Source organism: Rhinolophus ferrumequinum, chromosome 22, assembly GCF_004115265.2.
Source record: "Rhinolophus ferrumequinum isolate MPI-CBG mRhiFer1 chromosome 22, mRhiFer1_v1.p, whole genome shotgun sequence".
Classification (NCBI taxonomy): Eukaryota; Metazoa; Chordata; class Mammalia; order Chiroptera; family Rhinolophidae; genus Rhinolophus; species Rhinolophus ferrumequinum.
Window position 1 is genome coordinate 42,808,606 of NC_046305.1, and position 13,941 is coordinate 42,822,546.

A 13,941-nucleotide genomic window follows, 5' to 3' on the forward strand; every position below is an offset into this window, starting at 1 on the left:
GAAGCAAGTAGGTCCCTTTGAATTATCTAGGCCTTTAGTTTTTCTTTCTTTTTGACTCTCTCCCTTATAATTTTTTACTGCTTATTAGTACACTGTCACTAAATTGGGAGATTACTCAAAAAAAATGCTGAAGTATTTTAATTGCTTTGAAGAACTTGGTTCCATTAAGTGGTATAGTGAAAGAAGAGATTGAAATTATGGTGTAAAGTACAATGTAAAAGATTATATTCTGCTTTCCTGTTACCATAGAGAAGACTGGACATTTACCATAGAGAAGATTGTACATTTACAGCACACCTCCTTTTTGTCTCATTTAAAATCACTTCCATCTCAATGCTTGTTACTCAGATTGTTCAATTTTCACTGTGATCTGTCTTTTGCAGTTTTTGTGGTTCTTGGAACTTGTATTGCGGTGCAACTGGGGACAAACCCTGATTGGATGTTTTTTTGTTGTTTTGCTGGGACCTTCATGTTCTATTGTGCACACTGGCAAACATATGTTTCTGGAACATTGCGATTTGGAATGTAAGTAACACTTGGTCGTGATTTTGTTTTCTCTTTCAGATATGGAGAAATGTTGCCTTTAGGTATTTGAGTATTAGGAATTGACAAACCACAAAATTAGTTTGGTAATTAAAGGAAGTTGAAAACCCTCATAACTGTTCCCTAATGGTCTCTATCACATGTTCTTCTATCACACTTTTTAAAAGGAAATATTAGAACCTCCCAACCAGTATTTTTAAAGTAATGTGAAAAGCAGTAGCCCCTTCTCACTCATACACACTTGTCTTTCCAACAGACAAATTTTCTTTTTCTCATTGTTTTTCAATTTAACTCTGTGTTTTATTTTGACATAGTAAAATTCATTTTCAGGAAAGAAAAGATAGTTTATGAGAGCAAAGAGCAAGTCTCATCTCTAAATACCATAGCTTAATTAGATTGCATTCTTTTCACATTGTTTATTTATGAATCTGTAAAAATCTAAGCTCTTGGTAGTTCAGTGACATGAGCAAATCACATAGATTATTACTGCCAACGAAATACCTAAGAATTAAAGAATAAAATAAATCATCCTTTCAGACTTCAAAATGAATAGTTCCAATCTGGTGATCAGTACTTTTCCATAAATATTAATGAGTAAACCAGTCTTGGAATGAGGTTAAGGATGGAATTCACCAACTGGTGTTTAATTAAGTGTCACAGATCCTATTTACACTGTTCAAGTTAGTCTTTTATTTCTTTTCATGGTGTAAGATTAAAAGAGAAAAAACTTGAAAAAAAAGACTGAATACTTCATGAAATGTCAAAGTAAAAATCTCTGATGACAAATGATAGAAAACACCTTAACCTAGTCTCTAATTAAGGTGAATTGTTAATGGACTTAAAATTTTTAGAGCCCTAATAAACTTAGTTTTCTTGGCCTTGAAAAAGCCAGAATGCGTAGAAATTCAGCTGTTCCCTACAAGTTCAGTTCAGATGATTTTTCCTACTACCTATTTAAGTAGGATTTAAGTGTTCTTAACTTATGACATTAACTGAATAATTATTAATACTTTGGATGTTAACTAAGGGACTTAGAGTAATTTGAAAATAAAGGGGCTTAGAGAACATATTTACCGTCCATCTTAAGGTGTTATGCTGATTATGTGATAATAAGGACAGGAGCATCCAATTGAAAACTATATACCTGTGCATTCATCAGCAGTTTATAAAATGATCAATGCTCAGAAAATATTGAAGGTATGAAACACTTTTTAAAAAGCAGGAATTGAAAATACTATGTGCAGATATTCTTTCTCAGTATTGTTTTTGTAGCCTTTACTTCATTTCAGTAATATTTTCATCATCTTTCTCTGCATTAGGTAAAACTACAAACTATAATAGACTTCTAAGATCACTTGGTTTTCCCTAATCCGTTTTAATTTTCAGTAGTGTTACTGTTTTCAAAGATAGAAGAATTCATAATACCTGGATTTCACCTTGTTTTTGTTTCTTTGGTTATTATCTCAGAGATGGCTTTCAGGGTCTTATTTTGAAGGCTAATTAATCATCTAGCCCTAATCTATTCTTTTTTTCCCTTTCAAGTAAATCAGCACCAGCCATATGGTGTGGGAACTGAAGGAAGGAAAGAGAAAAGCATGGAAGCAGGGGAAGAGTCAATAGATGGTGTTGGTAGGAGTGATTTGCTATCACAGCTTTCTATTTGCCAGGCTGAGAATTTCCCTGGTGGTGTATTCCTTTGGGGAAATATGCTCTTGCAGAACGACAAGCAGTTCCATATTGTTAGATCCTGAGATGCCAGTGTGGGAGTGGCAGGAGATAGGCTGGAGAAGATCCAGAAAATCGAGGGCGTCCTATGTCCTGCCGAAAAATGTGGGTTTTTATCCTGAATCTGTGGGGAACCTTTGCAGAACCTAAAAACAGGGAAATGACAGAAGTACCTTTTAGAAAGATTAGTCTGACAGCATTGTGGAGAGTAAATTGGAGTGGGCTGGGCTGTGACTGAAGTAAGGGGACCCCTTAGGAGGCGTCAGCGTAATTAATGTGAGCAATGATGAAGTCTGAACTAGCACAATAAGAGTGCTATTAAAGAGAAAGGGTTAGGGTTGGAGAGGGATTTAAGGGATTGAAACTATGGTACGTGGTCTCTATTTAGAGATGGAGAATGAATGAGCCAACAGAGACTAGAATGATGCCCAGGTCCCTTCCTTAGGTGGTTGGATGGAAGGTGAGAAAGGCACTACAGGAAGAGGAGCCTGTTTGAAGGGAGAATCCTGTCTATACAACACGTACGCGAATGTGAGGGATGTTAGACATTCAGGCAGAAGGAGAAAAGCAGAAAACAGAGAGAGGCAAGCCTAGAAAGAAGCCCATGAAAATTACTGAACTGCCAGCGTAGGAAGAGGCATAATGGAATGAAGAGCCAGAAGAGGGATGAATTTGAAAAGATAACAACACTAAATGCTGCCAAGACTCAAAATGAGGACAGAAAATTGTACACTGAACTTGGCAGTATGAGGCCATCAGAGTGGTTTCTCTACAGTGGTGGGGTAGCAGCCAGATTATATGGGATGAGAAGTCGGTGGAATAAATAAGCACACAGTTAGCGCGGGTTACTTATAAAATATGTGGCTGTGATGGGAAGGAATGAGGCATCGGGTAGAGGAGAGAACGTGGACTTGAGTGAGGATTTTGTGTTTTGAGCATCATACAAAGGAAATTGACTAGAGAAGCGATTAGAGACAGCTGGGGAGAAAATAGTGGCAGAGAGAGGGGATGCTTTATGGAGCTAGGTTGCTAAAAATGCAAGAATAAAGGCGTTTCAGGTAATAGACAGGAGGCACTTGATAGTCTGACCCTCTCCCGCGGAGACCAGTGCTACCTTATAGTGGTGTGAAAAAGAGAAATACTATGGCCAGTTTAAATTTAACATCTCAGTTTAAATTATTAGTATTATAAGGGATTGGTTTTGATTTAGAAAGTTGTATGCAATTGTCTGAAATCCTACATTCACATTAAAACAACACTGAATTTATTTTTTAAATTAAAAGCAAGCTATCACCGTCATAGAAATATACTGCAAGAGCTTTACATTCAAGGAGATATTTCTCAAAATACCTATTTAATGGAGGCATATGGAATAATATCGATATTCCTAAAGAAGTGTTAAAAATGCCATTTTGGATTTTACGTATTTTTCGAGAGCAGATAAAATAGGCACATGTATAATAGGTTAAATAGTGAAGTAAAGTTTGTATGCTTGGAGGGGAGGAGAAAACCCCAATTTTATTTTGTTTAATTAGGAAAGAACAAGGTCAACTCTCAAAAGTAACGAAATTTTTTAAAATCAGTTTTTCTTACTGAGAAGAGAGTAAAAGCAGCCTTAGGCACCTTAGGAATTTTATTTTAAAACATTTTATTTTAGTTGTTTTATTTTGATGTTTCACACATGAGTAAAAAAAATCATGAGGATTTCTTTTTTATATAAAATAAATTCAGGTTGTTATGTTTCATGACCTTATAAAATAGTTTGCCAAATAAAAAAAAATTTTTTTTTTTTAGTCTCCTAATGTCAGTATTTTTAATTGCTATTAAGTTTGCTCTTAGTATCTTGAACAAAAATAGGCGTAGTAATTTAATTAACCCATAACTAAATGATTTCCATTCTAAGTCGGGTATTAGGAGAAAGCCAGTGTGATTTGGATACATCCTCCCTGAAATGATGAGCTATGTCTTCCAGCACTTTGCTCTGATCACAACTAAAAGCTGCCTTCCGCAGAGAATATTCGGACCTGTCACATCAGGACCTGTGTCCTGACAGTGCTGCTGTCCTGAGCAAGTAGAGAGCTGGTGGAAATGAGTACTGCTCATTGGGACCCTTCCAGACCCAGCTTAGCCCTTTAGGATTTTTATTAGCCCGGATATGAAAGACTGGGGAGGGAAATGGGCTTTAGAGGCTAGAATGTCACAGAAGGATTGGGTCAGTGGAAGAAGATAAGAATTATGAGTTGAAGCTCATTTGTAAACACTTGTAAAATAGTCTTTTAAATGTTTATGGATTATATTAAATGGAAGCACTCACCTTTCCTCTTTTAAGGCCTATAGAAACCTTCCATATCTAGGTATTTTTAGGTACCTAGATGTCTGTGTAGAAATTCATTTTAATACATGCTTAGAAACCCTAAACAACCTCTAATAAATTATATTTATACAAAACATGGGCCTTAGAAAAATCTTGCACACTATGAAAAGTAGAGCTCTTACTTAAATTATCATTTCAGCAAAAGAATACTCTGAAGTTATCTTTTCAGGAGGGAAAAAAAGAAATTAGCATAGTAAATTGAACTCAGGCCAGCATATTTGCCGCAAGTGTTATCTCCAGATTATCTTTCTGTGTGTCAGCTTGGTCAAGCCCCATAACTTTCATGGCCTCATTTCCTAATGTGTAAAATAGAGTTTTGGATTAGGGGATGTCTAAGGTTCCTTCTGTGAGTCGATTAATTTTACAGATGTTACTTCTAGTGTACATACTATTTATAATTACGGCAGGCAGAGTATTTATCTTCACTTCATTACATTTTTCAAGTCATGCTTCTAAGGTTTCACATTTGCATTAGCTAAAAACCCTGCCACCAACCATTTAGTTTTATGTAAGTAACTAATTTCCTGACTTTTTTTCCCCTATAGTTGAATGAAAAAAGTTAATAGGCTATGTATTCTACTGGTTGGTAGTCTGAGAAATCCAGCTCAGCTTGTTATCCAAGTAATCTCTAAAGAATAAGTATTCAAAGCTCTCATAGTAATTAAAAACTGCTGCCTGTTAATGTATAATCCACTTTCTGTGGATTAAGAATTAGGAAACTTCCTGGTGAATGCCAATATAGGATCTGCGTAACTGTAAATGTTTAAGACTTACCACATGAATTATTAAACACCAGAGATTTTCCTTTTAGTTTCTATTTTCCTGTGTATTTTTTTCTCAGCAATGATCCATTCATTTGGACTCTGCCCATTTTAATTTTATCAAATTATTATAGATACTATCCGAAAAGAACTATTTGTATTAATGTAAAACCTAGAGTGCAGTTTGGACTCTGAGATTATCAGGTAAAATTGTGGACCTCTTTCTATCACGAGCATTCCTCAGTACTTAATTTGGATTATGTCAATTTTATTTGAAGCCTTTTCTAAACCTCTAATCTTTATTTTTGTCACCGTCTGTGTTCCAGAACTTTTTTAATGATTGAATTGGATGTTTTACTTATTTTTACCACTAATAAACTAACCCAATATAGTAGAAAGTTATAATGCTGGTGTGGAATTAAGGGAAAAGAAAGAAGGAAAAAGGATAAGATTCTGGACTAGAGATTATCAGGAAACAGGACAACGAAATGGCCAATTAGATTTTTGCTTTCACCATATCCAAAAAAGTCACTTTCCCATTTGTGCTTTCCACATACATGTGCTAATTTTACTGAGATAGCAGAGGTAGGAGCATGATGAGATGCGAGGCAATGAATGAAGAGGTTCAAGGTTTTAATGGTTTTTCAAACACATGGATAACTGTACATTGGGGCTTCTGGGAGTCATTCCTATCTGCAGGGAAGTCTGGGTGGATTCTGGCCCTGAAGGGACCCATATTATATACACAGCGTGATTATTTGGCAAGTACTATTTACCATTCCTGGGTAATTGAGAATTGACTGTATTTTTAGTTCTAGTGTTTCCACTGCCGATTTACAAGTCATTTAGTGTGTCACAGTTTTAATTTTTAAGCTTTTGTACTATTTTGACTTGGGTAAGAAATACATATGTATGCATAAGATAGTGATCATATTGTGTAAATTGTATCGTTGAATCTTTAGCTGTCTCTCTAAGAAGAATGCTACCTTTTAAATCTACCGGGGGTGCCAAAAAAATGTATACAGTGGCCACTTTGGTCAGCTATTGCTCAAGCAGTAGTTCGCTGTAATCAGAAGTGTCTGGACGCTGATGGTAACCACTTTGAGCACCTCTTGTAATTGCAGAAGTCAAACGTGACTTGTATTCATCTTTTGTTATCGGTAGATGTTGCATATTACAATTTTAATAGTTTTCCTTTCTTAAAATGTGTATACATTTTTTGGCATCTTCTGTATTTCTATTATACCTGTTTTACTAGTGCTCTTTAGCAAAAGCTCTGAGTAAAGTTATTTTGAAATGTTTGTTTCCTTATGCATAGATTCGATGTTACAGAGTCCCAGATCCTAATTATAATAAGCCAGCTTCTCACAGGAACCCTGGGACCTTGGTTCTGGAACTTCACGGTAACTGCTAGAATATTCATGCTGTCCAGTGAACAATGGTGTGAACTCAATAAAGACATACCTTTGTCATGCACAGAATAATTAAAAATCAAAAAATCGGAAGTCTTCCTGGTGGCATTTCACAGACAAATAGGTTATTAGAAAAATAATTTTAATATATAATAGGGCAATAAAAATCCACTCTATTAAATAAACAAAAATTTTTGAAAAATAGTATTTCTGGTGATTTGATGCCAAAAACAGTTCTCATTTACCTACTGTACCTAATAATCATTTTTTATTCTATGTAATATTTTTAAAACAAATACCTTTCCACCATTAAATAGAATTTTTTTTGGTATTTATATTTTGAAAACTAAAGCAAGCAGAGTTTTCCTCAGATACGTCAGTTGAGAGGACTTTTTATAGCAATGTAGGAAAGATTCTGTTTGTTTTCTTGACTTCTTATATCCTTTAAGCAATGTAGTACTAGTTCTTTTGCTTCTGTTTTCCATGATCTTTGTTTTTAAAAAATTAATGCGAGAAGCTATTCTCACTTCTGTTTGTTATGTTTACTGTTTTCCTCTCTTAGCTGTACTTTTAAAACTAAGTCTCCTTTGCTTTCATGTTACTGTAGTCATCCTCTGAATACCCGCCTTTTTCAGGTTTGTTTGTTTTTAGTAAATACATGTTTCCTTAATAAATGCTGAGTAATATTTCTTTTCCTACTCACATTAGAAGTATAATTTTGACCTTATGACTTCAAAAATTTCAAGATTCATTAGGGAATGTTTTCCCAATAGAATCCTTCACACTTTTCTTGTATTAATAAAGAAACCTTTTTAGTATGAAAAGGTTTATTTACAAGAAAAATACAGCTTAAATTCCGTTTATTTTGCAATTCCGGGAGTGTTGGGGAACTGTTCATGTGAACACCTGACAGATCATTCTAGCAATCCGAAGCTACATTAGGTTTCCTACATTGAGTCCCCATGCCCCTAAATGCTACAATAACGTGACAGAAATAGTGAGTCTCTGGTAGCAGAGCGCTTTCTGAACAGCGTCTTGCAGTATCGTAAATCCCAGTTATCCAATGGCAGTGATGATAAGTTTGGGGCCAACTTAATAGGGAGGGATATTCTACATCTTTTTTCCCAAATAAACTTGAAATGTGGAGAATACTGAAAATACTAGAGGCATGTCCTAGGAGCAAAACTAAAGCCATTTTCGATTGCACTTACAATGTATTCACATAATTATTTGTGGAATTCCTTCTTAGGGTAGAAAAATATGCATAGTTCAGGATGTGTCCTTTAGCACCCCTTTACTGTTAACCTTTCTTCTGGTACTTTCTCCAAAGTCCTGAAGCTTTATGCTCACTGCAGTTGTCTAGATTTATAATTTTTGATAGCTCATTTATTATTATTAATTATATTCACCAAAGGTCATTTCCACCAATATTCTTAATGAAAGTAATAGTCAGGAGATTGGCTGTATTATTTACTCTCACCTTGTTTGTCTATGATAACAAAGTACCCTATATTTATAGAGCCATTCCTATTAAAATGTTTCTAAAAACAAATGTATTTTAATTTTAACCTAAAAAATGTTTTTTTCTCCAGATACAGTGTCTTCACTTTTACCAGTTGCTGCTAACTTGCAGGATTTTTCTTTTGCTTTTACTATTTATCACTTTAACTGATTTGGTCATTGAAATGAAATTGCCAGATGTGCTTTTTTTTTTACAAAGTTCGGGGGAAAATAATATGCTTCAGAAAGAGTGGTTATTACTAATTTGTTTCTAGATTAATTTATTAGCATCTAAACTTCCTATGTCAGCTATTGACTATTGGATTCTAAAAATGTGTGACAAATGTTTGTCCCTGTTGATTGATTAGTAGACTACAAATGAGGAGTTTGGTTAGCACTGTGTAGGAGCAACACTCCCAGTTTCTTTCAAGGCTCTGCCACTTATTGTCTCCGTAATGGGCCCTTGGAAATGTTACTTAACCTACCTGACTAAATTTCCTGATTTATAAAATAGTGGTAAAAGTCCTACCTCCTGAGATGGTTGTGAAGATTAAGAGTCAAAAATGTAATATGCTGACTACAGTAGCTGGCATATAACAAGTATTCATTATCATCATAATTATATTAATGTTTAAGACCTATGTTAGAAACTCCCAATAGTTTCCAGATTTCTTCCGGAATTATTTGTGCTAGTTCGAGAGGAAGAATATGTCTGTGATCCCTTTATTAACTCCAGCATTATTACTAAATAAGGTGAGAGGACTCGCTCCTAATACTTCTGTTTCCAAAGATGGTAAGGATAGGCTGCCCCTAAAATTTGAGACCTAAACTTTAGTTCCTCTTAGGGACTCGTTCTATTGTGGCCTTAGGCTCTTTTTTTTCTTTTCTTAAGTCACTAGATGGGTTGGGTTTTTTTGTTTGTTTCAGTCTTCTCCGACAATCTAAAGATCCATATGGTCTTGCATGTGGTAGATAATACTGTTTTAAATAATTCAGCTTATCTCAAAAATACACTTTCTCTGTATATAACACTTGAATTCAAAGTACTCATAATTATCCCTCAGCTGTACGGATAATGTTATTTAACATTAAACTCGCATGCGCTATTTGCCCCTTATCGTGATAGGGTAGAAAGTAAAATATTGAAAGGCAGTATATTAAATTTCTAGGCTAATATTTATTCCAGCCTACCAGTCTTCACCCCACCCATGGTATTTCTGGTAAAGCATATAATGAATTCCGTAGTCTGATTATGCATAAGTTCCCTCGTACTTCAGATCCATTTACAAATAATTGCAAATCTGTAGTTAATTGCAGTCTAATCCTTGAATAGGACTCCAGACACCTTCAGTGACTTTTTAAACAAACTGCTTCTTTTTAAACAATAACTCACAAGACAAATTGTGCAAACCAGGGTTTCTCGGACATTTTTAATTCAGCCCTAGTGTATATTCTGCGTTAACCAAGTGAGAAGCCAACCCATGTTACAGCACGGTCATATTCACTGTGTAGAGTTTAACAAAACATTTATGTTGACAAATTAACTGCAGAGTAGATCTTGGAAATGCATGTATCACATCTAGAAAAATAGATTAAATTGTCTTATTTCTGTTATTAGAGGGGAAAGACAAAAAATTCTGGGAAAAGATGAGTAACATGCTTATCAACTCTACAGAATGTCAGTTAAGTCCTTTGACATCCCTCAGTTAAATACTGAGTCTTGTTGGAATTCACACCCAATGCATTTGTTAGGTGTTCCAACTTGGGGCTTTGAAAACATCTTTCATGTTTCCGGTTCTCTTTTACATTTAGCCAAGGTACAAAGATGAATTGCATGAGGTTCCCTCCATTTTTATTTTGTAATGCTATACTTCTGGCCCTTCCCCTCCCAAAAGGCTACTTCATATATCCAGCAAAATGTTGTAAGATGTCTGCCCTCCACCCAAGACAGTCGATCATCTCTGACACCTGCTTAGTCTCCTGAGTCTGCTACTTGAGTGTAATTTCCCTTATTGGCAACACCACTCACCAGGTCAGCTCTACGGATTATTTATAGCCTAATTCAGTCCATTTTTTTTCCCCAATAAATGTATATATCAAGATAACTACATCAGTCTACATTTGCAGCTTAATAAGCTTCTATTTAAAAAAACATTTTTGAGCAAACAGATCCGTTTTTGTAGTTGTGAGAGACTGGTTACAACCTGGTTATTATGGGCGTGAGAGCTTACATGGCTTAAGCTCACATGATAGGTTGTCTGTTTTCAGTATCAATTTTAGACATGGGGGCTCTATTCCACTCTGAGAATTGAACCCCCTTGCTATTGTCGGTATCTACTTTTCTTGGACTGATTTTTTAATGTACTTTCTTACTAGATAAATTATTCACTTTGTTTAAAAACTAACGTTATAAAAAAGGTATGCAGTTAACAGTCTCCTTCCCATCCTCCTCTCCCAGCTGTCCATCCCCCACACAGTCCTCTCCCATAGGTGACCGCTGTTCTTAGTTTGCAATGTAGTCGTCCAGAAATTTGTTATGTAGTTAATGGCAACAATAAAAATAGAATATTATTTTTCGTTTTTATACAAAAGTAGCATATACACATTCTGGAATTTTTTTTTTTAACCTAATGTATCTTTGATATTTTTCCATATCACTATGTAGGGAGCCATCCCACTCTTTTTTTTAAAAGCTACCAAATATTCCATTGTGTGGAACTACCATAATTTCTATAACCACTCCCTCATTGAGGGATAATTTAAAATTTTGGTCTTATAAATAATGCTGTAATGAATAAACATTTTGTGCAAGCATATCTGTAGGATAAATTCTTAAAATTAGAAGGCATTTGGATCCAGTAATCTGAGAAGAAGAATCTCAAGATTTTATAAAGTGCTAGTCTACAGAAGGAAACAAACACCAGTTTATGCTTTGCTCCTCAATTGTTTTGCCCACATTCTTTTTTCCAGACTTTCAGTCTTCTAATTTCTACTACCCTGTTTTTGGGCCAGGTTTGTCTCTTCTTGACTGTAAGATCATTTTCACCAACTTCAAAGCTAATTCTTGACTGCTTTCAGTATCTTCTTCCCAAAAATCTTAGAGTAGTTGACCTAATAAGCGTAAGAATTCGAGAATTGGGTGAAACTTTTTTCACACCCACACCACAGAAGGCATTAAATGAATATATCTAAAGAACAGTTAAGTGTTGCAGGGTCTCAGTGACTTGTGTTACTTTAGTGAAAGCTCACTGTTTCTTCCATTTGATACTACAGAGCATTTATTTCAAGATCTCCTATTATATAGCAGTGCAATGAAATCCTCTGCTTGACACTTAATTTACACACACCTTTTTGTTTTTGTTTTGTTTTTTCTTTTTTGGTGGGAAAGGTTAAACTATAGTTTCAGCCCAACTTCAATGTGTCAGAAATTTCCTTTGGAAAGGAGGGGTTTTTATTGCTCTGTGAAATTCATCAAATTAAATTAAAAGGCTCTGGATGTTATTTGGTTTTGCTCGTAACAAATTTTTGACACCTCCTTTTCCCCTTTCCTCAATATTTGAGATTTTTTTTTCTATTGTGCATGATAGAGGAATGCTGCTAAGCTTGCAAGTAATTAACTTGAAATTGTTTTGAGTAATTCTGCTTTTTTGGCTTTTTGTACCTAATCAGAATTGATGTGACTGAAGTGCAAATCTTCATAATAATCATGCATTTGCTGGCAGTGATTGGAGGACCACCTTTTTGGCAATCTATGGTAACTGTTCACATTGTGTATCCCATGTAATGCATGTTGTCTTGTGCTTGTTTCTAATATAGGATAATCCAGTTAAAGAGTGATGTGTAACATTATTTTATTCTTTTTGAAAATAAAAAGTCACAGCCACGGTAGGCCACAAACTTCTCTTTTGGGCATGGTGAATTTTACTCCTTGAATTATGTGGTATGTTAGGTGCATTCCAGGGCTATGTTTGAAGGCTGACTGAATTATTATTTGTCATCTCATTTTACAGCTGAGGAAACAGGAGTTGGTGTATCACGTTAACCAATGACAAGATTAAATCAAACCTTTTATTCTCTTTCTGAACTCTGTGAGTCTCCTAGTTTTTCTGTCATATGCTTAAAGCCGAAGAACACATTTGAAGTAGTAAATGAACTCTGGCCTCAAAACAGAACAAATGCTTACTGAAACCAGTGCCATAAGATTGTTTCAACAAGCCAAGACCCTATTTTCAACCTCACCTGAAAAATAGTCACTCCTGCAATCACAGAGTGTTTCCCACAAACTTCTGGAAGAGGGAATGCGATACATATAACGTGGAGACCAGGCACACAGGCTCACAAGCCCGGCTGCCCCAGTTTGCTCCAGGCTCTACTGCCTGCGAACTTCATCTGTTTACTCAACTTGCTGTGGCTTAGTTTCCTCCTCTGTAAAATGAGGACAATAATAGTACCTATCTCATCAGGTTATTTTGTGGATTAAATGAGTAAAAACGTGTCAAGCACTTAGAATAGTGCCTATCAAATAATAAGCCCTCAATAAAAGTTGCTCTTCTTACAGTTGGAATGTATCCTTCCAGATTGGAGTCAAAATAGTTTGCACTCTCTGGTCCCTTTAATTCCTGGCAGTGACTACCACCCATTCGGAACATAGTATTTGTAATCTGTTTGGTGTGATCTTACCAAAAAGACTTACTACTCCTAACCAAACATAACTCTTAAAAATCAAATTAATTTTAAGGTATAAGGGAAATTTACTGAGCAAGAATTTTCCCTAAGTCACTTTGTGATGGTAAATTGGTGGCCCGAAGAAGTATAATTAACACACTTCCCAAAGTATTTCTTACCAGAAATTGTTTAATGCCTTTTGTTGGAAGAATAGGGTTGTGAGGAGGGAGAGGAAGGAAGAGAAATAATTCATAGTCAACCAGGCAAATTTTGAAACGATTCAGTCATGTGTATAATTTTCAGATCCACATCTTTCCTGCAGATTAGTCTCAAAAGCCAATGGGGTCTCTAAGGAAATCTGAGATATATTCTAGTGAAATCTGAGATCTATAGCTTTCACTAGAGAATTCTATGACATGCTCTTCACGAGGTTAAATAGTTATATAACTACATTTTTAAAACAGTTGAGCTGTAGAGCAAGTTTTACTTTTCCTAAAACTAGATCATAAAGCCTAAAGCTTACCGCCAGTTAAATTTTTATATTTCTCGACTAATATTATTATAATAGGCTTTGTGTTTTATACCAAAATCTACCCCCTTCCAAGATTATTTTGAATATCTTAAACATATGTAAGTTACCATTGTTTTACCATACCGATAACAAAAAGAAAATGGGACTTCTGCCTTGATCATCCAAAAACAAGTCCACACCAGGTACATATTCCTAATTATCCTTATCAGTGTGGAGATACACACTGATAAAAGCATTGTTGTAAATGAAGTTATGTACGCGCATTACATACATATCCTTACTTTTTAGGTGTTGCCTGGTAGTAAATTTGCTTCACTTGTTGCCTTTTCTTTATTAGGATTTATACACACAATCTGGATATGTACATAACAGGGGAAACTTTTTTTTTCCTTTTAAAAGGATCAAGTGTTTTGTCCTGTCTTTATTGAT

General features: G+C 35.2%; 1 protein-coding gene across 3 annotated transcripts in view; it reads left to right on the top strand.

Moving 5' to 3' along the window:
* The window catches only part of CEPT1 (choline/ethanolamine phosphotransferase 1), a 34,519-nt gene that overhangs the window by 13,837 nt on the left and 6,741 nt on the right, over positions 1-13,941 (top strand). For 2 of the 3 annotated variants that reach the window (XM_033093720.1, XM_033093722.1), the window contains exons 4-5: positions 384-525; positions 11,985-12,069. In XM_033093720.1, coding sequence (XP_032949611.1) covers positions 384-525; positions 11,985-12,069 — 227 coding nt within the window. Of the gene's footprint in view, positions 1-383; positions 526-6,721; positions 6,807-11,984; positions 12,070-13,941 lie in introns of all 3 variants that reach the window. The other variant, XM_033093721.1, reaches the window with a different exon arrangement.